At 41.5% G+C, this 27,886-nt stretch overlaps 1 protein-coding gene across 4 annotated transcripts in view; it reads left to right on the forward strand.

The window, feature by feature from the left end:
* The window catches only part of MDGA2 (MAM domain containing glycosylphosphatidylinositol anchor 2), a 665,204-nt gene that overhangs the window by 342,103 nt on the left and 295,215 nt on the right, over positions 1 to 27,886 (forward strand). For 2 of the 4 annotated variants that reach the window (XM_084631535.1, XM_084631538.1), the window contains 2 exons: positions 14,606 to 14,814; positions 20,187 to 20,319. In XM_084631535.1, the coding sequence (XP_084487661.1) occupies positions 14,606 to 14,814; positions 20,187 to 20,319 (342 nt within the window). The remainder of the gene's footprint in view (positions 1 to 14,605; positions 14,815 to 20,186; positions 20,320 to 27,886) is intronic. The other 2 variants (XM_084631536.1, XM_084631537.1) reach the window with 1 other exon arrangement.

The raw sequence follows: 27,886 nt of genomic DNA on the forward strand, positions 1-27,886 counted from the left end.
ACTTGTGGCACCTTAGAGACTAACCAATTTATTTGAGCATAAGCTTTCGTGAGCTATAGCTCACTTCATCGAATGCATACCTGATGAAATCCAGGTATGCATCCAGTGAAGTGAGCTGTAGCTCACGAAAGCTTATGCTCAGATAAATTGGTTAGTCTCTAAGGTGCCACAAGTACTCCTTTTCTTTTTGTGAATACAGACTAACACAGCTGTTACTCTGAACACTGTATCTAGGTCTACCTAAATTTGACGTTTAGAGCGGAACTAGATCTGATAGGAATATTCTCCTTTTGTTTACTGTTTTGTTTCTCTACCCACAGACCTGGTTCACTCTCTATCTAGCCACTTCAGCCAAGCTGCCAGTCACTAGCTACCTGGATAACAGTTTTGTGGCAGAAATCCAGCTGATCAAGCACTCTTTCTTACAAGTTCCAGGTGTTTCAGAGGAGGGCGCTAGAAAGATAAAAGGACTAGATGACCTCCTGAGGTCTCTTCGAACCCTGATATTCTATGATTCTAAGATACAAGATACTCTATATTCTGTTCCATTCTATATCCTTACCTTAGCATCTTAGTGCTTTCCAGTAGTGCAGTAAGTGATGTGACTGGTCTACTGATTGCTTTTACCCAGTGAGTAGTATATAATTCAAGGCTGTTTTACCACACTTTCATTTGCAGCCCTTCTAATTGCTAGATGTGTCTGATTTGATTTAGCTTGACAATAAATATGTTCCTGGATTTGCTCTCCTGAAATATCACTGCAGCAAAGTGGACTCTCATTCTCTGGGATTATGAGAAGGTTTTTTTGTGTGTTTCCTTGTTTGCTACAAAGTGATGAATATCAGAGAGACACAGAAGGCACAAACTGGGAGGCAGAAAGATGAGACATTCGAACTGCTAGGTAATTTTAATCAAATTACAGTAATTTTAATAATAACAAGTCAAGCATAAAGCTGATACGAGGTTAAGCCTTTGGCCCTACAATAAGTGTCTCAGAAGATCTCATATTAGCTGTGTGGCGTTTTTTCATTACCGAGTGATGAAATCACAGTTCCTTCATACTCGGTTTCTTTCACAATGATACAAATCAGGCAGTTTATTTAGATATTTATATTTGTTTTCACATTTAGAAATAATGCCCATTGCCTTAGCACTTGGGTGCCTTACACGCTTAGGTTGATGTAGTTAGGGCGATGCATTGTCCATGTAGACGCTGCATTACTGACATCACTTCATGGCTGTCAGCCCTGGGGCTGGGGGTGCTCCAGTTGTGAGTTGTTTTATAATGCCTCGTGTTGGGCACTTTCCCATGTGCTGGGAGTGTCCAGTGTAATATTAGCATTGGGAAGACCTCAAAGTGCTTTGTATTCTGAGGACAGTTACAAATTTTAACTTGGACCTTAGTGGTGATGTGTGTTTTCAGAGAGAGACAGTGGGATTACTGAAGTCAATTGAAGCCGTGTAAATAGATCTGAAGACAGAATTTGACTCAGGGCAGTAAAGCTACAATTAATTTATTTGTTAACTTAAAAAAAACAGCATGTGGGATCATTGGGTTTCTGTTGTTTCAAACTAGTTAGTGTTACAGAATTCAAGAAACACAGCTGCAGAATCCCATGTGTTGTTCCACAGAGACAGAGAAGGCTTACAGCAAACTTCTGAAATCTGCTTTTTGTAATAAGCCTGTTGAATTTCTGCCCTTCGGCTACACGAACCAAGGTCAGTAGGCGCTGTTTGATAATGGGTCAAAATTGTAGCTAATCAAAAAATTGGATCACATAGGACCCAATCCTGCTAAGTGCTGAGTGCCTCATAAAATTAGCCTGGTGGTGTTAGTTTATTCTTAAGGGAGTTTATTTTGATAAACTCAGTAAAGCAGATTGAAAACTCAGGTGTATGAACCTGTCAACATACCCAATGAACACTCCATTCAAATCAGCTACCATCATTACAAGAAATAGCTGTAAGACAAAGACAGAGGAACCGAGGGATAAAAGAAAAAGAAACGAAGAGCCGAGAAGGAACAGATAGTTTAAACATCTCTGTATGACTGCTTGTCAGGACCCTGCATTGGGGGCATGGATCAGCATTCCCATTACACTCCCCGTCAGTACCCAGCCCATGCCAAGGAAGCTAATGATCCAACCAGCGGACCAAATTCGGTGATGAATCCTAGTCACGAGCCACCTTAGGCATGTTGCACATCGGCTAAGAAGCAGCAGCCTTCATTAGCCATTGAATTTCCTTTTGGGCATCCACGCAGGAAGTAGCTTTCCAGGTGCTGCCAGGGCGTCAAAGTACAATCGGCTCTCTGGAACTACTGAAATCCGTTCTTTTTTTCAGCAGTAATGTCAGTCGGTTGAAAATGACTGTAAAGTTAATAAAAAGAAAAGGAGGACTTGTGGCACCTTAGAGACTAACCAGTTTATTTGAGCATAAGCTTTCGTGAGCTACAGCTCACTTCATCGGATGCATACTGTGGAAAATACAGAAGACGTCCCTATACACACAAACCATGAAAAAATGGGGGATTATCACTACAAAAGGTTTTCTCTCCCCTCACCCCACTCTCTTCAAGCCTAAGTTAACTGTATCCAATTGGCTTGAATAGAGACTGGGAGTGGCTAGGTCATTATGCAAGGTAGCCTATTTCCCCTTGTTTTTTCCTACCCCCTCCCCCCCCAGACGTTTTTGTTAAACCCTGGATTTGTGCTGGAAATGGCCCACCTTGATTGTCATACACATTGTAAGGGAGAATGATCACTTTGGATGGGCTGTTGCCAACAGGAGAGTGGGTTTGTGGGGGTGGGGATGGGGAGAAGGCCTGGATTTGTGCTGGAGATGGCCCACATTAATTATTGTGCACATTGTGAGGAAAGTGATCACTTAGAGCGGGGTTTTTTGTGGGGGGGGGGGGAACCTGGATTTGTACTGGAAATGGCCCACCTTGATTATCATACACATTGTAAGGAGAGTGATCACTTTACATAAGCTATTACCAGCAGGAGAGTAGGGTGGGGGGAGAGAAAACCTTTTGTAGTGATAATCACCCATTTTTTCATGGTCTCTGTGTATAAAAACATCTTCTGTATTTTCCACAGTATGCATCCGATGAAGTGAGCTGTAGCTCACGAAAGCTTATGCTCAAATAAATTGGTTAGTCTCTAAGGTGCCACAAGTACTCCTTTTCTTTTTGCAAATACAGACTAACACGGCTGTTACTCTGAAACCTGTAAAGTTAATAACGTCTCAGAGTGTTAGCTTACACTAAATGCGATCTTTTCAATTTAAGTCCAGTAGAAACATCCACCTAAGATGTTCTGAGGCTGTGTCTGTAAGGTAAACTTCCAGGGGGCGATTTTCAAAGGCACAATGTGTTCGGTGCTCAGTTCCTACTTGTGACTTTGGAAAATTGTCCCCTTCAATATTCTTGCCTAATTTCTTTGTCAAAAGAAAAATAAACAGTGTCAAGTGAAGGAGAAAAAAGTCAATAAGCAAAGCAAGAGGAGAAAATGATGGGAAAAGTTCTGTGCTGCTTCAGGACAGAAGATTTGTTTCAAGAATGACTCAAGGCCTGATTCAATGTCCACTGAAGTCAATGAGAGTCTGCACAATTTAGAGTCATCTCAGACGGTCCTTTCCATACGGTGAGATTATAAGCAGTGTTACTCAGGATCACAAGGAGACATATTTGGATTTTAATATTTTAGCTCTGAACTTTAACCAAAAATTAGGTGTCCAGGTCTTTTTTCAGCTCTCATCCTCTCTCTTTCCTTAGCGTGTATTAAATATAGCAGACATATCACCTTTTACAAGAGCAGAACAGGAGTTCTTTGGGAAGAGTTTCTTCTATGGAATGCAGGAGTGACCTGGTTCTTTTGTCCAGAGAATTCATTCCTTCTTCATATGTGAGAAATGGGAAAATCTCTCGGAAAGGCTCCTTTCCATTATTGCATGTTAGATTGGAAATTCCTTGGGGCAGGGACTGACTTATTAGGTGTATGTACAGTGCTTAGCACAATGGTGTCTTGATCTCCCTGGGGTGCATCAGTGCAATCCAATGTGTTTGGTTCTTTCGTTAATGGAGTCTGTGCATACACATCCTACTCCAGAATTCTAGCGATGGCTCCAGTCCATCCATTTACCCTTATTGTAGTTTTTCTCAATGGATGTTATAATCCAATTGACATTTGACAGAACTGGGAATATTAAAACAGGAAGATTTTCTTCTTTTTTTTTACAGCTTTTTTGTTTTTGGATTATTTGGAAGATCTTGTTCAAAAATATGGCTTTTCTTTTGAAAGGTAAAAATCGTGAGTGTATTCATATGAATGTGTTGATTGTCATTTGGAAACTATCACCATCGGGACTTTTAGTTGAGTTTTTGATTGTGTGTGCTCGCTATCTCTCTGTCCACAGATATAAAGCTTTTACAGTGAAGAGATTAAAATGCATGGCTACTTTAGACTGACAACCTTGCTGGCGAAAATTAAGAAATTAAGATTAAATATTCATGCTTGCTAGAATGAAAATGGAAGATTCAAATTAGGTTAAACCAAATAAGATTTATATTTTCTTGTCAAATGTATTTTAGTGATGTTTAATTAGTCGTGAATAGCTGCCGTTCAACTACTTTGCAGAATTTTTACAATATATTAATTAGGAAATGGCTATTTTTGAACCACAGCAGAGTGCTAACAATTACTTGTGGAATAATAATAATTTCTTATTCACTGGTTGCATATGCAGATCTGTTTTATTTTTTTTTATTATACAGAGAATCTGCTAAGAGCATTGTAAAGTTATATGAATAAATAACTATTACACTGTTTGTTTTCTAAATTTAAACTGATGTCTCTAATTCATAATAATTCCTAAGCTCATATCCGTCTCCAGTGTGTACATCTCAAGTTCAGGTTCATGATAAATAATGCTATAAGTATCCCTAGGTTGTAATACTAGGCAGCAAAATTTTCAAATAGTACTAGCGATGCTGAGTGCCTGAAGTTTTAAGTGTCCCTTCTGAAGGCCCCTTAAAAAGAACCCTGGTTTTCAGGAAATGCTGAGTACTGTTCTCTGCAAATCAGCCCCTTCTACGTTTCCCAGATTAGACACCCACACATTGAGGCACCTACAATTGTTTGTATTTGACAGGTAAAGAGCCTGAGTGTGGGAAAGTCATATGAATTTCAGAAGAGATGAGCATATAGAGAAGCAGACTGAACATACCTGTTACTCTGGTGCAGTCTCTCAGGAACAGTTTGTATGTGGCTAGATATTTTTATAAAGCATTAGTCCCAGTTGGTGTATGTGGAAGCGACTGATTGCTCAGGCTGCTAGCTACATTACCTCAGCCTGCTCCGTTTAAATGATAGTGATGTAAGGATGAGTTTAACTCCTGTTTCCTATGGTCTCCATTTGGGAGTAGCCTCTGGTTATCAGATTTGTTAACAAAGACAAGGCTGAGGCTTGGGAGACTGAAGAAGATGGAGCCTCAGATATATTTTAATGTAAGTTGGGTGAAATGATAGTTTAAAGCATTCAAAGTCTTTCTTTCAAACACATTTGCTGTAGTATACACTGTATGAAATTCCCTAATGACCCCTGTATTTTTTTAATGACGTTTTAGATTCATGAATTTTAAGGCCATTAGATCATCTAATGGGAGCTCTTGTGTATCATTAACGTACACCCGATTGTCTCTGTATTGAGCCCAATAACTTGTGTTTGGCTAAGGCAGATCTTCCAGAAAGGCATCCATCTGGATCTGAAGAACCAGCACTTCCTTTGGCAGTTTGTTCCTGTGGTTAGTAATTAGCCTCGTTGTAATAAAAGTGTGCCTTCTTTCTAATTTGAATTGGTCTGGTTTCAGCTTCTGTCAAGGTTCCTCCCCCACTCTGAACTCTAGGGTACAGATGTGGGGACCTGCATGAAAAACCTCCTAAGCTTATCTTTACCAGCTTAGGTCAAAACTTCCCCAAGGTACAAAATATTCCACCCTTTGTCCTTGGATTGGCCGCTACCACCACCAAACTAATACTGGTTACTGGGGAAGAGCTGTTTGGATGCGTCTTTCCCCCCAAAATACTTCCCAAAACCTTGCACCCCACTTCTTGGACAAGGTTTGGTAAAAAGCCTCACCAATTTGCCTAGGTGACTACAGACCCAGACCCTTGGATCTTAAGAACAATGAACAATCCTCCCAACACTTGCACCCCCCCTTTCCTGGGAAATGTTGGATAAAAAGCCTCACCAATTTGCATAGGTGACCACAGACCCAAACCCTTGGATCTGAGAACAATGAAAAAGCATTCAGTTTTCTTACAAGAAGACTTTTAATAGAAATAGAAGTAAATAGAAATAAAGAAATCCCCCCTGTAAAATCAGGATGGTAGATACCTTACAGGGTAATTAGATTCAAAAACATAGAGAACCCCTCTAGGCAAAACCTTAAGTTACAAAAAAGATACACAGACAGAAATAGTTATTCTATTCAGCACAGTTCTTTTCTCAGCCATTTAAAGAAATCCTAATCTAACACGTACCTAGCTAGATTACTTACTAAAAGTCCTAAGACTCCATTCCTGGTCTATCCCTGGCCAAGACGACTACAGACAGAGACAGACCCTTTGTTTCTCTCCCTCCTCCCAGCTTTTGAAAGTATCTTGTCTCCTCATTGGTCATTTTGGTCAGGTGCCAGCAAGGTTACCTTTAGCTTCTTAACCCTTTACAGGTGAGAGGAGCTTTCCCCTGGCCAGGAGGGATTTCAAAGGGGTTTACCCTTCCCTTTATATTTATGACAGCTTCCAGCTGCTGTTTCTTGTTCATTTCTCTGCTAGATTGAAGAGCCGTTAGTGCCGGGTATTTTCTCCCTGTGTAGGTTTCGATACAGTGTCATCAATCACCTTGCAATCTTCTTTCTGAGATGCTAAACAGATTGAGCTCTTTAAGTCTCTCACTGTGAGGCATTTTCTCCAATCCTGGAATCATTTTTATGGCTCTTTTCTGCACCCTCTCCAACATCCTTTTAAAAATGTGCACGGTATTTCTGTACTGGCCTCACCAATCCCATATACAGATGTAAAATCACCTTCATACTCCGACTAGCTACTTCTCTGGATGTAAGCTGGGTCTGACTTTTGCCACAGCATTGCACTAGAAGCTCATGTTGAGTTGACCATTAAATCCTTTTCAGAGTAACTGCTTTGCAGGATACAATCTCCCATTCTGTAGGTATGACATTCCTTTTTCATGGATGCTATAATTTTGCATTTGTCTGTATTAAAATGCATTTGTTTGAATGGGCCCAGCTTACTAAATCATCCAGATCACTCTTAGTGACTGCCTTGTTCTCAGTGTTATTTACTACTGCACCAATCTTTGTGCACGTTTTATCAGCAGTGATTTTATATTTACTTCCAGATCATTGATGAAAATGTTGAATAGCATCGGGCCTGATACAAATTCCTGCAAAACCCCTCTAGAAACACCCACAATTGATGATGGTTACCTACTGACAGCTATTTTTGAGATCTGGAAGTTGTACAGTTCTTAATAAATTGAACGTGCACTTTATTTATATTGTATGGTGCTAATTTTGTGATCAGAATGTCATGCAGTGCTAAGTCAAATGCCTTTAAAAAGTCTATGAATTACATCTTTGCAGTTATCTTTATCAACGAAATTTGTAATATCATCAAAGAATTAAATCATTGGTTTGACAAGACCTATTTGATATAAAACCATGCAAAATAGTACCAATTATATTTCTAGCCTTTAATTCTTCATCAATTAACTCCCGTATCAGTTTTTCTGTTATTTTGCTTGGGACTGACGTCAGGCAAACCAGGCCATAGTTACTCAGGTGTTTTTGATTTTTGACATGACATTAACATTTTTCCAGTACTTATTTAAAATGCATGGGTAAGAGATTCCTTTGCCAGCTCTTTTAGGACTCTTGGATACAAATTATCCAAGCCTGATGATTTAAAATTTTTTATCCATAGTAGATGTTGTTTAACTACTTCTTTAATTACTAATGGACAGGAAAGTACTTCATCATCTTCATGTGAAAAGAGTACATCAATCCTGCTTATTTCCAATTTCAGAACAAAAACATTTATTGAACATTTCTGACTTTTCTGTATCATTATTTACAGTTTTACCACCTCCATCTAGTAAAGGGCCTAAACCGTTGCTAAGATTTCTTTTTGTTCCCAATATACTTAAAAACTCCTTATTGTCCTTAGCCCTGCCAAGGCTGGATTATTTTTCCCTGGTGTCTTTATTTTCCCTTATCAGCTTTAAGCACTTTATCATTCAGTATAAATTAGAACTTGTATCTGTATCCCCTTTTTTTCCAATTTGTTACATATTGCTTTATTTCTTTATTCCTGCTTGGAGCCTTTTCTGTCCCACAGAATCTGGATGGGCTGTTAGCCAAAGTAGTTGTCTTCCTGTATTGTGGAATTGTTGGGTTTTTGGCCATCTAGTAAACTTATTTTAAAGAACTCCCAATTTTCATCCCCATGTTTCTGTCTACTTTTTTCAGTAACTCAGTATTTGCATTCAATATTCATATCGAGCCTTGAAGTGAGTACAGAAACAGGGCTCTTCATTTGCCATTAGAGCAAGTCACTAACTTGCCACAGCCTATATATTTGGGTGTATTCAAATTACATAACCTATTGATTGTGTGTCTCAAAAATATTTTATTGACTTCTTATATTTGAATAATTCAAGACCATACAGAATAATATAGTACTGACACCAGGACTGTGTCCCTGCAGAAGTTTGGAGCCCTGCTGAAAACCATGGGCTGCTAAACCCCCTTTTTTAAAAAAGAAATGCAAGCCTTTTTCTATAAGAATAGAAAGTGTGTTAGGCAACCCCGGTATGTTATTGCCACCTGCCCTATAGTATGACCCTATGAAGCAGAGGTGACCCGTGGGGCGGTGACATGCGGAGTCACAGGCTCCCCTCCCCAGATTTGCTGCTTGGCTTGTAGCGAGCATGCTCACAGGGACTGAACACGCTCAGTAACACTGCTGAAGCTGGCTGCCCTCTCTCTGCCCCGCACCCTCTCCTCCCCCCCCGGGGTCATCTCTGCTATGAAGCAATTTCAGTCGGTTCCACAGATCACTCTTAAAAGTGCCTTTTCTCATTTCCAAGGCTCGCTCTCTTTGAACAACTCAGGACAGTTGTGGTCGATTTAAAACCGCCACCACCACCACAACTTTGTAGTCCCGCGGGTTGAAGGAAAATCATGTAGCAAAAGCAGGCTATGCAATCCTGCACTTGTCTCCATGTGGGGGGGCTGGTTCCCCATTGAAGCTGTAGGATTGCATGTGGGTTGCAGGACTGGGCACAGGGTTCTGACTCGTGGTACATTATGCTGCCACGCTGTGTCTGTAATCAATAACATTTCTCCAAGCATTTCTAAACGTTGGAGATCAGCAATGTGCCACATTGTACAATGCTTAGTCCCATTCCGCCAGCTCGTGTCATTGCCCTGCAGGTCATGACGTGTTTGGTCTAGTTTTGTTTCACACAGTTTTTGCTTTGATTTCTGCTTGTGCAACAGTTTCAGGATTTCAGGAGGGAATATTTCCCATACAGTATTTATCACATGTTTGCCATCTGGGTTTTCACTGTCATTCCATTCAATTCAAAATTTAAAGACTGAAAAATTGGACCTCACGGCAGCATAAATCTCTGTGGAAAACATAATTCTGTGATCATTTGGGGGGATTAATAGACTTTTTAACTTAAAACAACACCCCATGACTTCAGTTTCATTTAATAACTGATTAATCACCTTACTCTTCATAATTAGATAATTTAAAAAATGCAAGTCTTATGGCAAAGCAAAGGGAGGAAAATACACCTTGTGCTGAATCTGTTCCTATTGTGCTAGACCCCCCTGAGATTTCCTTCTGCATTTCCCCTTTGCTAGTTAATTGCCTTGTAAGAACTAAAGTCAATAGCTTCAAGCCTAGACTGTTGAACGGCTTGCTCCTTCACGTACTGTTGGAGAGGGGAAAAATGTGTACACACAGGTTTAACCAATTACAAAAAGAAGTCCATTTGGGATTTTGAATACAAATGGGTGGTGATTCAGCTAGGCATTGAAATCGGAATTCCAAGAGAGCTTTGACTACAGTCTACGAATGCCATTTTGATCAGACAGCTTTAAAATGGCCTTCTTGAGTGAAACTAATTTGACAGTTGCCATTCCTGGTAGTTACAGCCTGTAGCAAATGCCTGGTAGCGTTACAAAATATGTTTTAAATTGTTTGTAACTTTTTATATTGCCGGAGCAAAATGCCTTCTTACATAATAATCCAATAGACCATTTCTCTAACCCGGCACACTAATGGAACATGTAGCTGAATTCTCAGTGAAAGCTCCTAACTACTTTGCAGAATAACGCAGCGTTATTTTGTCTTTTCTATTCACGCTGCTTTTGTTGCTCTCATGCAGCTGGAGAGATTTTCTACTGCCAGTGACTCAATCAGTCATTTTCTGCTGTGAGAATTTTCCATTAAGTGGACATAATGGAAATGGTGTGGCAGGGACCTTGCCCTCTGTTGCAGTCCTGAGCTTTGACTTCTTTGAGATTCAAGATGATCATTATTTTAGACCCAGTGGAGATAAAGGCCCCACGGTGCTAGGCATGCACAAACACACTAAAAGAGAGCGCCTGCCCAAAAGAGTTTACAGTCCTACTAGATGAGAGATGAAGGAAGTGTTATCATCACTGCCGTTTTACAGATAGACATCAGATGTACCTCTGTGAGGTTAAGTAACTTGCTGAAGCTCATATTGGAAGTCTGTGGCAGACCTTGGAGTTAAATCCACAGTACCTTAACCAGAAGGCCATCTTTCCTTGAAAGAGTAAATGAGAAGAGGTTCCGTGAGAGGAGAGGTTTCAAATTTCCACTCTGTCATTACTAAAAAGAAAAGGAGGACTTGTGGCACCTTAGAGACTAACCAATTTATTAGAGCATAAGCTTTCGTGAGCTACAGCTCACTTCATCAGATTCTTTTTGCGAATACAGACTAACACGGCTGTTACTCTGAAATCTGTCATTACTGTGTATTGTGTAAACGGTATTGTTGATCAGCAAAGACTCTGGAGAGCCACTACTGTGTGATGTGTTCTGCATTTTGCTGGGGCTGTAGGCAACCAGGTGTTTTGGGCTGTAGCTGGGGCTGTAGGCAACCAGGTGTTTTTCGCTTGAAGTTTAAGAAAACTATTTTCCGTAGTTTATTTGCCATTGAATGAATGGAGGACATAACATTTCAGCATTCTCCTTCCATTGCAAATGTTACTCTGTTATAAAATAACTTTTAAAAGAAAAACAAAATCTCATTATAAAATGCCATCCTAATTTGAAACAGCTGTTTCATAATTTGTTTCTGTGATGCTACATTCAATATTTTGCAGAGTAGAACTAAGGTAACATTTATTTAAAATCCATTCACTATTACCAAGAATTATTGTCCGTATTACTCGGATAGACGTATGGAACATGTGTTTCGTATTAATCGAGATGCTTACTCCAATGTGCACAGCCACTGGTCTTACTACTCAAATCAAGATGTACACCTTTAAAGAGCAGCTTACATATTTAAGGCAGATGGCTATTTTTTAGCATTGATTGGCCTCAATCCTGCAAACATGCAATGGAGCAACTGTGTTCTCCTGGACCTGATTCAGCAAAGTACTGTAGTATATGCCTTACTTCAAGCATGTGAGTGTACTCCCACTGACATCAATAGGACAAGGAACATGCTGAAAGTTGGACCCTGAAGCAGGGTCTGGAGTTGTTCTAACTGATTCAATGGATTTCTCACATTTGCAAAGTTACTCAGGTGCATAAGTCTTTGAAGGACTGGGGTTGTAATTTGTGGATGAGTGGGTAAAATCAGAATTAACTGAAGAAATCCTGCATATTCTAGAGTTTAATAGGCGTGTGTGTTTGTTTTTCATGGGTTTCTACACATTTTTCTAACCAATAAAATGTGTGCCGAATTAACACAAGCAATCACTGTGTGCATGCAGATTGAGCAATGATAGGTCTATGTGGATAAGCAGGCACTGTTGGGTATGCAGTCAGCCCTTATGAATACACAGCTACAGTAAATGTACATGCAGATTGGGAGCACACCTAGATCTACCTGTCTACACCTAGCCTTTTGGAAACCTAAGTACCTAATTTGGAGAAGCAGCCTCCTACTGGTCATTAGAAGTTTTAGTAGCTAGATGTCCATCTGCCACTAATTGTGAGTGGAAACTTGCAGGCTGAGTTATTTGCAGGTGGAAAATTGTGCAACATAAGTTAGTGAAGGTGGCTGGGATGGGGGTTATTTGCATGTTTTTCTTCAATGTAGCCATTATTTTTAAGACAACTTACCAAAATATGTTGGTAAAACAACACTGCATACCAAGGAATTGTCTCCCCCTTTGATAGGAGCTAGCCAAGTGTCAGAAGCTTATCGGCATAATTGTTTAGGCAGGGTATTCCCGCTACACAATTTAACCCTAAATTTCTATATTAGAAGCTGAAGGCCAAATGGTATTGTGCAAATGCTCTAATCGTCTCTAAAAGCCTAAAAAATAAGTGATTCCTACATCCATATCATAACATACGTTCATAAACATTTGATCAGAAGAGTCACAAAAGAATCAAACCCAGGGATAATGCTTTCATCCTCGTTTGCTCCAGTATGATCAGATAGGAGCTGAGAAATACCCCTGGTTTTTGTATACAGTACAACAGACAATTGATGGCATATTGATTGTCACTGTCTTTGCTAAAACCAGGTTTCGGTCCTGCTGATTCAACATGCACAATCTTTCTTTATTACTCAAACTAGTTAGAACCATCCATGATCACTGGGGCCTTTTTCCCCAAGAACTTTTCCTCCTGTGTTATGTTACCAGTTACCTTTCAGGTCCAGTTTTTCCAATTAAGCCACATTCTTTCAAGGCCTTCCCAGAACTGCTAACAGGATCTACTCTTCCCATAAATATATTTTCTTTAGCCGAGCTAATTTAACCCTTTATATACTTCTTTAATACTATGCCAAGTTAGTCGATTTACAGGGCTAACTTTCCTTTCTCCTGTTTAGAGGCAGTGAGGTATTTGCGAAGTGTGGACTTGGAATGGGAAGAAACTCTGTTGTGGGCTTCAGGGATGCTTAAATTGATACTGCAGGAGCTGGAAGTCTGTATTTTAAATATCAAGAGGGGTCGCCGTGTTAGTCTGTATCCACAAAAACAACGAGGAGTCTGGTGCCACCTTAAAGACTAAGAGATTTATTTGGGCATAAGCTTTCGTGGGTAAAAAAACCCACTTCTTCAGATGCATGGAGTGAAAGTTACAGATACAGGCATAAATTTACTGACACAGGAAGAGAAGGAAGTTACCTTACAAGTGGAGAACCAGGGCTGACAGGGCCAATTCAGTCAGGGTGGATGTGGTCCACTCGCAATAATTGATGAGGAGGTGTCAATACCAAGAGAGGGAAAATTGCTTTTGTAGTGAGCCAGCCGCTCCCAGTCCCTCTTCAAACCCAAATTAATGGTGTTAAGTTTGCAAATGAATTGTAGCTCTGCAGTTTCTCTTTGAAGTCTGTTTTTGAAGTTTTTTTGTTGCAGGCTGGCTACTTTTAAATCTGTTGTAGAATGTCCAGGGAGATGTAAGTGTTCTCCTACCGGCTTTTGTAGGTTACCGTTCCTGGTGTCTGATTTGTGTCCATTTATTCTTTTACGTAGAGACTGTCCAGTTTGGCCAATGTACATGGCAGAGGGGCATTGCTGGCACATGATGGCATATGACACATTAGTAGATGTGCAGGTGAATGAGCCCCTGATGGTGTGGCTGATGTGGTTGGGTCCTCTGATGGTGTCTCTAGAGTAGATATGGGGACAGAGCAGGCAACGGGAGAGTCAAGAGCAATTGAGAGTCAAGGGTATCCAAAGCCTGGGATGGATCTTCTTGTTTGTATCTTAATACATATCTAACTACCTAAAGACATGTCTGCCTTAAAAATGTTCTATTTTATTACTTTAAAGAAACACAAATACACTCACATTATCCGATAAGAGGCAAAGATAAAACATTCTCACCAAATAACATCAAACTTCTCTTACAATGCAAATTAAAACAGCTTGACTAATTATTTCCAGGGTTTGATCAACAGTGTTTTAACTAAGTGAGATTAAGAAAGAAAGCGAGATTAAATTGTTTAAATGCAACATTAATTCACGCTTAACACCATGCGTGGTTTTGAAGTTATTTCTCTTGTAGTAACAGCTAGGAACCTCAACGGTGAGAAGGGACCCCATTGTGGCAGGTGCTGTACCAACACAGAACAGAAAGACGATCCAAAGAACTGACAATCTAAGAGTATACACTTGGAGTAGTAACTGTTCTCGGAACAGATCCCAAACATTCTCATACTTACCTGTTGTTTTTCAAGATGTGCGGTCTTACTTGGTTGCTTACTTCTGTGTAGGAAACACCTTAGGTTCTATGTAAGTGCTGATTTTGTTATCTGAATTGTGTGTTTTTGTGCTTTTTTTTTGCCTTTCCAGATTTAGATGACCCGATAGTGACAGTTCACCAGAGCATCGGGGAAGCAAAAGAACAGTTTTACTATGAGAGAACAGTGTTTCTCAGGTGTGTTGCTAACTCCAACCCACCTGTACGGTACAGCTGGAGACGTGGCCAAGAGGTATTACTGCAAGGGTCGGATAAAGGAGTTGAAATCTATGAACCCTTCTTTACCCAGGTAGGAATCAAGGTACAGTATTTTTCTTTTCCTCATAATATTTTCCCCCCTTACGTACACAGTATATTGACCCCTTAAAGAACGGTTTCCTTCTTTCCATTTCAGGCTTCACATCTGTTGTTTTCCCCCCACGGAAGCTGAAGAAATAGCTATCAGGCATGGTGTAGGGGTTTTCACCAACATGGTTCATTTCAGGAGCCTGAGGGAGTTAGAAACTGACTCTTATCTAATTCTGGTGGGAGTTGGGAGCCTACAACTCCCACCAGAATTAGATAAGAGTCAGTTATTTTTATCATGAGCCAGAGTCCATAGACCCAGGCTCCGACACTCGCTGCTGTGGATCTGTTTAGACATACCCGAAGAGTCAGCTGCTCTAAAATAAATATCCAGCTTCCATCCCCTTGCAAACCTGCTCAAGGTCCCGTAGGGCTGTTGGCTTCTCTGTTGTGGAAATCACATGCAATACTGTGTGCAAAAACACACGGTGCCCAGGCCTGGTGCTGATTCTCGGCACTGGGTAACTTTCAGCCATGGTGAGTTAGCACACAAACAGAAGTGGAATACTTTTCTTTAGGCTGACACTGTTTGGGCAATTTACACTATAGGGCAAGATTGCATGTGCTGTGCGTATCATGTCTGTGTGTGCTGTGTAATGATGGCGTGCCTAGGAGTTACTGAGTGCCTTTATTTTTGTAAGCATCATTTAACAGAGAGGAAACTCTCTCTTTATTTTCAAAAAGAAAAGGAGTACTTGTGGCACCTTAGAGACTAACCAATTTATTTGAGCATAAGCTTTCGTGAGCTATAGCTCACTTCATCGGATGTACTCCTTTTCTTTTTGCGAATACAGACTAACACGGCTGTTACTCTGAAACCTCGCTTTATTTTGAAATTGTTGGGCTACCCTCTAAAAAGGAATCTAAGTCAGTAATAACGGGTGGTAAGATCCACTGCAGGTGCAAACTGAAGTAGCTCCTTTGAAGTCATTGAAGTGCACAAATTAAAGATCTGCCCCATCATCCTGTTTTTTCCTACCTGTTCCCCAAATAATTAATGTACAGTGTCTCTGTATAGAAGGTTACAGGGGGAGAAAGCTGCTGTTGCTCAGAAGTGTTGCTACCAATAATCTCTGGCAGCTCAGGCGTATTGGCCATCAAAGCTGCCTATCAGATCACATTTTTGAACACATTTGTATTTCTGAAGACCGTAAATCAACCCCAGTTTGAAAGTGGGGGAGAAGGAGATCCAGTCTACTGAAAACAAGTGTGTGTGTGTGTGTGTGTGTGTGTGTGTGTGTGTGTGTGTGTGTGTGTGTGTGTGAGAGAGAGAGTGTTTTGAAAATCTGAAAAAAACACTGAGGAAAGAAACAAACAGCTGCCCGTTGAGTTAGAGCAGAACAATCCTAAATAATTCTGAGCTTTTGACTTGAGAGCACCATCATTTCTGCTGTGTATTACACTCTGTATTGCTGACCTAGCTTGCAATATTACAGAGAAACATACAGACTGGAACCTTACAGAGATGAGAAATAGACGGGGAGAGTACCATTCCTGGACCTCTGAACGCAATGAGATTATTCTTAATTTATCATCTATGGACCCAGTTAGGGACTCTGTGGTCTGTTTTCTAGTGAACACAGAGGTGTGGATTTGGAGGGTTTTGAATGGTTAATTAAAAGTCAAATTCTCCCTCTGAAATGGGATTCTTTGACTAATAATGCATCAACATGGCAACGTTTACTGTAATTTCTTTTGTTCGATATGTTCTTATTAGGCTAGAAAGCATCACATTAAATTAGATTCCTTTTTAAAAAAAAGTATGGTCCCTAGGTTATTATTAGGAACACTCTTGGTAGAACCTGTGTGTGTATTAAATTAGTAAATAAATCAGATTGTCATATTCATCATCAAAAGCTTATCCACAGCCTTTCTGCATATATTGGTGCTCAGGTTGAATTAGCGCATCTACCTGTGTGCATATGAGATTTGATATACAAGAGGACGAAGTGTAATTAAAAGTTCGAGTCATACATGTTTACTGCATATACCTGCATAACTGGTCCTGCTGATGATACGTCCAGTAGCAAACAGTGATAGCTGATGTGAGGAGGGATAAGAGATTTGACTTTAGAACATTTGGGGATTTGAAGTTGAGATGGCATTTTCTTCTTGATAGCTTTGAAGCTGGATCATCAGTCCAAATCAAATGAAGTTTAGGGAAAACAAATATTGAAATATTTTAACTTTTCTCTTCTATTGTAGCCAAAGGGAGGAGGGGTGAAGGAAGCAGCGTATTCTATCTGTATTTCCATTTTATTCAGTATTAAATAAAAGAAGGTAAAACATAAACCACATTATTGCCTTATCTTCATTTTAGGAATCCTGCCGCTCAAATTTAGCTCTAGATTTTTAAACCAGAATTTCTGCAATTTGGTTGTTAACAAGGATTACTTATTCTAGTAACTCTCTGGGGGGAGGGGGAGGGAACCCAGTCATATACACATGTACTTATGTACTAAAGCAGTTCAGATAGTGAATTTTTTAAAGCTTTTAACTTGCCGCACAAGTTTTCCCCTAAGGATTTTCTTCTTCATCATCATCATCATCATTAGATATTGTAATTGCACAGTTCAATGATAAGATTACATTTGCTGTATTTACACTAATTATATAATTAGACATAATTACACTAATTACACAAATCAGCTAAAATTACTTTTAACAAATCATAGACATTGACGTAACATAAACCACATTACAATTGTGAGATCCGTCCACAACATCAAGGAGTGAACAGCTGAGGCTTAAACTTGCGAGACTCACAAACTCATAGTATCTGCGGGCCTGATCCACAGGCCATTGACTTCCACAGTTGTCTTCACGTCAACTTAAATGAGCTTTAAATTGGCCCTCGCGTCCCCCAGATATGCCTGAGCATGCTGTAAGGTATGAAATCCTGCATTCCTATCTCACGCAGGACTACACTGGTGTCTGACTTTGACCAAAGAGATTTAGTAACTCTGTTCATTTCCATCTCCATCCGTGTTTGCTGGCCACCCGTATCGATCCTTCTCTGAAAAGGGGTTCAGATTTCCCTTTGTAGTACTGTGTGCGTTTGAACAGTCTAGTTTAAACCCTTGTTCCTGCGAACACTTATGTAACATCTGCTTAACTTTCACATTTAACTTCGCGGGCACTACTCGCATGTTTGTAGTGAAGCATGCTGCGTTATGTTTTCAGGACTGGGACCTAACGTTGCATTTAAGGCTACCTCTTTCCTGAACGAGCCACGTGCTCCATTTATTTCACTTTCATCTCTTTTTGCTTATTCATAATGTGCAGTATTTTTGAATGCAGCCCATATAGCCATCCAAATCCTTCCTATTTAACCTTGTGCACTTGATATTTATGCAACCATTTTGTCTCAATAAAACTATACACCAGACAGTAATATTATTAACAACTGAGAGGAAATCTTGTAATAAGAGTTCTTCAGTTTGTTTCTTTCAGCGTTTAGGCCACTTCATGCCTGCTTTATTCAGAGCTTCAGTTTGCTTTAGAGGGAGTTCTGCCTGAGTAAGTCAAAGAGGATTTGTCCTTTTATATCCTTTTAGTTTAAGAACTGATGCAGTACTGGTCAGATCAATGGTCCATGTATTCCAGTGGACTGTCTCTGACAGTGGCCAGTACCAAAGGGAGAGTGTACAAAATAGGGCTATTTTGGAGAGATCCCACCTGTCTTCCCCTCCCGGCTTCTGGCGGTCAGAGGTTTAGAGTCGCTCTGAGCATGGGGTTGCAGACCTGGTCATCTTGGCTAACAGCCTTGACGGACCTATCCTCCATGAACATACCTCGTTCTTTTCTGAATTCAGTTATACTTTTGGCCATCGCAGCATCCCATGGCAATGAGTTCCACAGGTTACTTGTGCATTGTGTGAAAAAGCACTTCCTCTTGTTTGCATTAAACATGCTGCCTATTGATTTTTTTGGGTGACCCCTGGCTTTTGTATTGTTTGAACACTTCTCTATTCACTTTTTCCACACTATTCATAATTTTATAGACCTCTGTCATATCCCCCTTAATCATCTTTTTTTTCCTAAGCAAAACAGCCCTAATACTTTTGGTCTCTCCAAGTATGGAATCATTCCTTACCCTTGACCATCTTTGTTGCCCTTCTGTGAGCCTTTTCAAGTTCCGCTATATTCTTTTTGAGATGGGGTAACCAGAACTGGACACACGGAGGTGTGGGCACACCGTGGATTTATGGAGGGGCATTCTGATAGTTTCTGTCTTATTTTCTATCCCTTTCCTAATAGTTCCTAACACCTTATTAGCTTTTTTTGACTGCTGCTGTGCATTGAGCTGAAGGTTTCAGAGAACTATCCACGATTGCTCAAAGGTCTCTTTCTTTCTCTCATATAAACTCTGATTAAATATTTGTTGAATGTGAGGAGTCTTGAGCTTGAAAAAATACTTTTGTTTCTATGCTGGCACTAATTGCATGTTCACGTTTTAATACAGCTTTATTTTATTTAATTTCTGTTTCTGTGGCGCACTGTTAACTGACAATGATTTACCATAGAAATGATGATGTTGTAACTATGCTTCACATTTCTGTTTTTTTCCCCCCATGATGTCTTTATTTTGTATTTGATCTAAAATTGAGTATTTGCATTTAAACAGTCCTTCCTGAAGACATCTGGTATCGCTTTGTTAGGGAAACATAAACACCTGTGTCTTTTCTATCAATGATATAAGATTTTGTATATTTTTTCATTAAGGGTTGTTTTCTCAAATGTTTCTGTTTGCAGGTTCTCTGTTATGCCCAATTCATATAGTATTTTATGTGAAAATTTCCTGCCTGGATGCTATAATTTTCTCTAGATCCTGTCAAAAAGAGCTCCATTATTAAATACTCTGTTCAGATCTTTGCACCATAATTTGCATAACTGCTGTCTAAAAATAAAATCTCTAGGAAGCCGGTTTTCAAAGGAAAGCAACAGGAACCCTTTTACAGTAGCTTATGATTTTTCATTATCCAAGTTGTATCTCAGGATGCATTACCTGAAATGATACCCAGTCAGCAATTGTGACTTCAAAGCTGCTGCCAAAACAAGATTTTTCTTTCATTTGTTTGAGTGTATGTAGGGGAGTTAACCTTTTAGGTCATGCCTGTAAGCATTTTTGCAGAGCACTTTTTGTATGCAGCTGGGTTGGTTAAAATCAACTCTGCTTTCTGGATAGTTCCAACTTGTCACCTGCTCCTAATTAGCCATCCCAATACAATATTCTTGTGGTCCCAGCAGTCTGTCTCAGAAAGCTATGATAATCTGCCTGTCCCTGTGGCTTAATCTCATCCTAATTTACCTTTCTAATGTGTGCAGGGGGAAACAAAGATATTGAAACTAAAGAATCTTCGGCCTCAGGACTATGCTAATTACAGCTGCATTGCTTCAGTGAGGAGTGTGTGCAACATCCCTGACAAGATGGTGTCTTTCAGACTCTCCAATAAAACAGGTACCGTATGAAACTATCTACTCTCCTAGTGGATCTGGTACTTGTACAATGTCTTCCAGATGTATAGACTGCACAGGATTATGCTATAAGGTACAAAATGTGGCAATGCACAAACCCACCCGATGCTATGATCTATCTAGAAGTAATGGGCAGACGCAACAAAATTCAGATATTCATCCAAAATGCCCTGCAGTTGGAGTGTGTTTGGATCAGGGATTTTGATTCCTCTCCTTACGTGATAGGGGACAGCTGTGGAATTTGTATCAGGATCTGACTTTCCCTAGCATTTAGGGGATTTCTCTATTATCTAGGTGTTTGATAAATATGCACACAAAAGTGTTGCATTTATTGTCCTCCGAGAATACAAATAATAGCCGCAGTTGATATAAAAGTATCCTTAATATATTGTTTAGAAGGGATAATAAATGATTGACAGATGTAAGTGTGTTACAGACATGAGTGTGTGCTATAAACACAACCGGAGAAGGTGCTGTAGATGATAATAAGTCATATATTGATCTGTTGAACTCTTGTTACAATTAACCATTTATTAAAATAACTACTAATAATTTTAAACCTTTAGAAACTATTTATAAATTTACCCTTGATCTAAAGTCTAAAAGAAATAGCTGTGGGCCAGGATGAGTGGTACCTTACTCTGTGAAAAGTCCCAATGGAGTCAATGCGACTATTTGTAGAGTAGGATATTATTCAATGAGAGTAAAAGGATCACAGTCAAGCCCTATAAAAAGATCTTGGGTGGAAGATTTCATAAGAACCCTCTAGATGCTCTACAGCAGTGGTTCCCAAACTACTTCCTCCGCTTGTGCCTCCAATGGGGGCTACTGGAAGTGGCGTGGTCCGAGGGACATACTGGCCATGGCTTCCAGCAGCCCCCGTGGGCCTGGAGCAGCAAACCACAGCCACTGGGAGCCGCGATTGGCCGAACCTGCGGACGTGGCAGGCAAACAAACTGGCCCGGCCCAGCAGGGGCTTTCCCTACACAAGCGGCGGAACTAGTCTGGGAACCACTGCTCTATAGAGCTAGTCAGGAATTTTCCATCAGAATGTTTTGGCAAAAGAAAATGCTTTTTTTCTTCAAAGTTGATTTTTTTTTAAAGAGAAAAAAAAAAGACTTTTGCCAGTGTTTTGATTTTCTGTTGGGAACATTGAAACAAAATATTTAATTTCCGATTGGGTTAATCCGAATCAAAATATTTTGATTTATCAAATTGAAACATTTTGCATTGGGTCAGTTAGATATCAATCGGTGTCTCCTGAGTTGCCACATGGAAATTATAGTTCATTTGTCTCATGTCCCTGTTGTCCTCTAGGCTTTGGCCTCCCAACTGGACTACATCTCCCATATCAAACTTTCCCACAGGGCAAACTTTTCGAATTTTTCACCTGCTTTCATGCTTTGTATCAATGTTGATTAGATAATTTGCAAGAAATGTTTTGTGAACTGGAAGCCAAACAGCAGAAACATTGTGTTAGCTCTGTTCAAAGTCAAGAGTAGATAATTAATAACTTCAAGTAGATGTTTTCTGGAGAACTGTTGGTTAGCAAGTGTCAAAACATGTTGAAGATTGTAAGTTAGATTAAGTGAGTTTACGCTTAATATATGCTGCAAGGGCACTGAAAACAGGTAATGAATGAATGAAGCTGCCGGTTGAAGATGCAATAAGGGTTCTGCATGGATCTAGGATGAACTACTCATTGTATATACATTTGTACATTTTCCCATTTTTCTATAGTCATGGCTCGATTCCAAAGTATGACCATAAGCTTATTTGTATATCTCTGATGGTTGTGAAAGTAGGTATAATTTCAAAGACCAAGGGCCTGATTCTGCTTAGGTGTAAATCAGGAGTAACTCCATTGACATCTAAGGAGACATGCTCATGTAAACCCTGCGTGAGTGGGAGCAGAATCAGGCCTGGAGATGGTAGTCAGCAACTATATAACCCAATGATCAATGTATACTTTGATTCCCCATTTCTGCCTGGTCCACAGAGGATGTGAATCTGTTACATCCCCAGCTACAGAGCTTGGCTCTTTAGCTTAAGCTATAGACACACTCCGGCTTTCTGCTCTAGCAGTCTCTAGTTCAGTCCCTGGTGTGGTGGCCAAGATGGTGGTTGTTACCTCTTCACCAGGTGAGAGCAGCAGTTCTCAGAGATGCGATTTAAATGAGTGTCGCTGTAGTACATTTTAGCACTATTAGAGAAAGTCCTCTCCGCGAGCTTGTTAAAATGGGTCCATCAGTGAGGGCACACACCTCGTTCGGAAGCATCTGGGGCTGGCTACCATTCGAGACCAGATTAGAATAACTAGTTTGTGGTTTATTAAGAACTATAAAAGATGTGACAACTGGGCCAAAACTTGCTTTCATTTACACTGATGTTACTTCCTGCAAGTGAATGGAGTTTCTCTGGATTTATACTAGTGTAACAGAGCAGAATCTGTACTCTGTGTCCATTTGATTCAGTGTCTGCCTGCACGTGTGTCCCACCTTTTTGTATTTCTGTTGGTATATAGTGTGGAACTATTTCAATAGGAGTAACCAAAGAAGAGAAACAGTCAGAAGAGGCTATAAAGTGACAAGCAAATGTAGCAATTCTGATACGTGAAAGTGGTGGCAAGTGAAAGTCAGCTTCGCGGCTTATCACAGAGCCTGTGTGTTTAGCATCACTAGTCTCCATCAGTCTAGTCTGTAACCAAAACTGGAGGAGAAAGCTGTTGCCAAAGATCATATTACTGTTACCGATTAGAGAGAGGGCTGGATGTAGCAAAGAAAATTTATGGCCGTGTGATGGAGACTCAGGGCTGGGATGCCTAGTGGTTAGCACATCTGTTTTCTGCCCCTTCCCCCTCTCTCTGATAGGGGTGCCTGTTCTTGATTGTAAGCCGGCAACCTCCAGCTTCCCACCGGCATCCGGGCCTTGTCTCTTAAGAAGGTGTGATAAGGAGACTCGGGCCCTCCTCCTCCACCGGGTCCCAGCCCAGAGACCTGTGGGAAGCAGCACCGGCAGGGTCCCCCCTGCAGCAAGTCCAAGTTCACTTCCCTGGGCTACTTCTTACCCATAGGTCCCTTCAGTATGGGGCATGGCTGCCATAGTCGAACCATTCACTCAGCAAATAAAGAGGCCAAATGAGCAGGTCCCTGCAGATCCTCAAAGGGGAGGGTGTTTGGAGAAGGCCCTGCCTGTGAGCCTTACCCACTCTGGGGTCCCCTCCCACTCTCGGCCTTCTGCCTGGCTTCCTGGAGAAGGGTTCCTTTCTCCTGCAGCCTGTCTACCACCTTTGCCTCCATTTTTTAACTCCCTTCTAACTCGCTCCTCCAGTTGGAGCATGCTTGGCAGGCCTGGAGGTGTGGGGTTTCTGGTTCCAGTGTTCTCTCTTAACCACTTTGGGTCCTTCAAAGCTACTTCTGCTGCCACTGGTTCCTTCATCCTTCCAAATTCTTGTGCACGCTTCTAGTTTCCTTCCCCGGCTCCGTGAAGCTCGAACGCTTGTACCTCCCACCCACAGAATTTGGTCCAATAAAAGACATTACCTCGCCCACCTGGTCTACCTCATATCCTGGAACCAGCACGACTACAGCAACACTGCAAATGATTGTACAACAGACATGCAACGGTTGTATTATGTTTTGGTTTTGTATAACAGCACCTAGGCCCGAAAGGAACCAGCCAACCTCAGAGCCCCTTTGTGCTTTAGGTCAAAACTTCCCCAAGGTACAAAATATTCCACCCGTTGTCCTTGGACTGGCCGCTACCACCACCAAACTAATACTGGTTACTGGGGAAGAGCTGTTTGGACGCGTCCTTCCCCCCAAAATACTTCCCAAAACCTTGCACCCCACTTCCTGGACAAGGTTTGGTAAAAAGCCTCACCAATTTGCCTAGGTGACTACAGACCCAGACCCTTGGATCTTAAGAACAATGAACAATCCTCCCAACACTTGCACCCCCCCCTTTCCTGGGAAATGTTGGATAAAAAGCCTCACCAATTTGCATAGGTGACCACAGACCCAAACCCTTGGATCTGAGAACAATGAAAAAGCATTCAGTTTTCTTACAAGAAGACTTTTAATAAAAATAGAAGTAAATAGAAATAAAGAAATCCCCCCTGTAAAATCAGGATGGTAGATATCTTACAGGGTAATTAGATTCAAAAACATAGAGAACCCCTCTAGGCAAAACCTTAAGTTACAAAAAAGATACACAGACAGAAATAGTTATTCTATTCAGCACAGTTCTTTTCTCAGCCATTTAAAGAAATCATAATCTAACACATGCCTAGCTAGATTACCTACTAAAAGTTCTAAGACTCCATTCCTGGTCTATCCCCGACAAAGACAGACTATAGACAGACACACAGACCCTTTGTTTCTCTCCCTCCTCCCAGCTTTTGAAAGTATCTTGTCTCCTCATTGGTCATTTTGGTCAGGTGCCAGCGAAGTTACCTTTAGCTTCTTAACCCTTTACAGGTGAGAGGAGCTTTCCCCTGGCCAGGAGGGATTTCAAAGGGCTTTACCCTTCCCTTTATATTTATGACACGCCCCCCAAATCTCAGCTAGGGTGAAACACTGGCTGGGATTTCTTCCAGGAGCTCTAGGAAAAACAGAGTTAATAAGACACATGCATCTCTAAATATACTACCAAGTACATAAAGACTAACAATATTTTCCACATCTCAAGGACGATTTTAACCAGTTGATTCTGGGAAACTTTCACGGGAGAGTGCATCAGCCACTTTGTTAGAAGCTCCTGAGATGTGTTGGATGTCGAAATCAAAATCTTGGAGAGCTAAACTCCACCGAAGAAGTTTTTTGTTAGTTTCCTTGACGGTGTGAAGCCACTTCAGTGCAGCATGGTCGGTTTGCAGGTGGAAACGCCGTCCCCAAACATATGGGCGTAGCTTTTCCAGAGCGTAGACAATGGCGTAACATTCTTTTTCAGTGACTGACCAGTTGCTTTCCCTCTCAGATAGTTTTTTGCTGAGAAACACTACAAGGTGGAATTCTTGATCAGGTCCTTTCTGCATTAAAACTGCTCCCACACCATGCTCGGACGCATCTGTGGTTACTAGGAACGGTTTGTCAAAGTCCGGGGCCCTTAGTACAGGGTCAGACATGAGTGTCGCTTTAAGCTTGTTAAAGGCCTTCTGACACTTTTCGGTCCACTGAACAGCCTTTGGCTGTTTCTTTTTGGTTAGGTCTGTCAGTGGGGCGGCGATTTGGCTGTAGTGCGGTACAAATCGTCTGTAATAACCGGCCAAGCCTAAGAAGGATTGAACCTGTTTCTTTGACTTTGGGACAGGCCACTTTTGGATAGCATCCACTTTGGCCTGTAGGGGGCTGATAGTTCCTTGACCCACCTGGTGTCCAAGGTAAGTCACTCTGTTTAGGCCTATTTGACACTTCTTAGCCTTAACAGTTAGTCCTGCCTCCCTTATGCGCTCAAGGACTTTGTGTAGATGTTCCAGGTGGTCTGCCCACAAATCCGAAAATATGGCCACGTCGTCAAGGTAGGCGACTGCATATTCTCCTAATCCCGCTAGGAGACCATCTACAAGTCTTTGGAAAGTGGCGGGTGCATTTCGCAGCCCGAAAGGGAGTACATTAAATTCATACAGCCCGAGATGTGTGATGAAGGCTGACCTTTCCTTGGCAGATTCATCTAGCGGTACCTGCCAGTACCCCTTGGTTAAGTCCAAGGTAGAGATGAACTGGGCCCGTTCCAGTTTCTCTAATAGTTCATCTGTGCGTAGCATTGGATAGTTGTCTGGGCGAGTTACAGCATTTAGCTTACGGTAGTCCACGCAAAAACGTATTTCCCCATCTGGTTTGGGAACTATAGAATCATAGAATATCAGGGTTGGAAGGGACCCCTGAAGATCATCTAGTCCAACCCCCTGCTCGAAGCAGGACCAATTCCCAGTTAAATCATCCCAGCCAGGACTTTGTCAAGCCTGACCTTAAAAACCTCTAAGGAAGGAGATTCTGCCACCTCCCTAGGTAACGCATTCCAGTTTTTCACCACCCTCTTAGTGAAAAAGTTTTTCCTAATATCCAATCTAAACCTCCCCCACTGCAACTTGAGACCATTACTCCTCGTTCTGTCATCTGCTACCATTGAGAACAGTCTAGAGCCATCCTCTTTGGAACCCCCTTTCAGGTAGTTGAAAGCAGCTATCAAATCCCCCCTCATTCTTCTCTTCTGCAGGCTAAACAATCCCAGCTCCCTCAGCCTCTCCTCATAAGTCATGTGTTCTAGACCCCTAATCATTTTTGTTGCCCTTCGCTGGACTCTCTCCAATTTATCCACATCCTTCTTGTAGTGTGGGGCCCAAAACTGGACACAGTACTCCAGATGAGGCCTCACCAATGTCGAATAGAGGGGAACGATCACGTCCCTCGATCTGCTCGCTATGCCCCTACTTATACATCCCAAAATGCCATTGGCCTTCTTGGCAACAAGGGCACACTGCTGACTCATATCCAGCTTCTCGTCCACTGTCACCCCTAGGTCCTTTTCCGCAGAACTGCTGCCTAGCTATTCGGTCCCTAGTCTGTAGCGGTGCATTGGATTCTTCCATCCTAAGTGCAGGACCCTGCACTTATCCTTATTGAACCTCATCAGATTTCTTTTGGCCCAATCCTCCAATTTGTCTAGGTCCTTCTGTATCCTATCCCTCCCCTCCAGCGTATCTACCACTCCTCCCAGTTTAGTATCATCCGCAAATTTGCTGAGAGTGCAATCCACACCATCCTCCAGATCATTTATGAAGATATTGAACAAAACCGGCCCCAGGACCGACCCTTGGGGCACTCCACTTGATACCGGCTGCCAACTAGACATGGTTCCTGTGGAGAAGTTTAATGGAACTTTGGTTCCATGGTTCCAACTAGAACCACTGGAGATGCCCATGCACTTTCAGAGGGGCGGATTACACCCATCTGTAACATATCCTGGATCTCCCGTTCTATAGCAGTTTTAGCTTGAGGAGACACCCGGTAAGGGTGGACCCTAATTGGGTGAGCATTACCTGTGTCAATGAAGTGGTATGCCCGTTCAGTCAGGCCTGGGGTGGCTGAGAACGTTGGCGCGTAGCTAGTGCACAGCTCCTGGATCTGCTGTCGCTGCATATGCCCAAGGGTCATGGAGAGGTTCACCTCTTCCACACCACCACCACATTTCCCTTCGTAGTAGACACCTTCGGGCCACTCAGCGTCATCTCCTCTGTGGGCTGTAAACTGACAACCCTTTAATTCTCTGGAATAAAAGGGCTTTAGAGAATTAATATGGTACACCTTAGGCTTTCGGTTGGAGGTGGGGAATGCTATGAGATAATTAACAGCTCCCAGGCGCTCCTGGACCGTGAATGGCCCTTCCCACGATGCTTCCATTTTATGGGCCTGGAGCGCCCTTAAGACCATGACCTGGTCTCCTACTTTGAAGGAATGCTCTCTAGCATGTTTATCATACCAGGCTTTTTGCTCTTTTTGAGCATCCTGTAAGTTTTCTCTAGCAAGGGCTAAGGAGGTTCGGAGGGTGTT

Source organism: Lepidochelys olivacea (genome assembly GCF_965140295.1).
Source record: "Lepidochelys olivacea isolate rLepOli2 genome assembly, chromosome: 6".
NCBI classification, from domain to species: domain Eukaryota; kingdom Metazoa; phylum Chordata; order Testudines; family Cheloniidae; genus Lepidochelys; species Lepidochelys olivacea.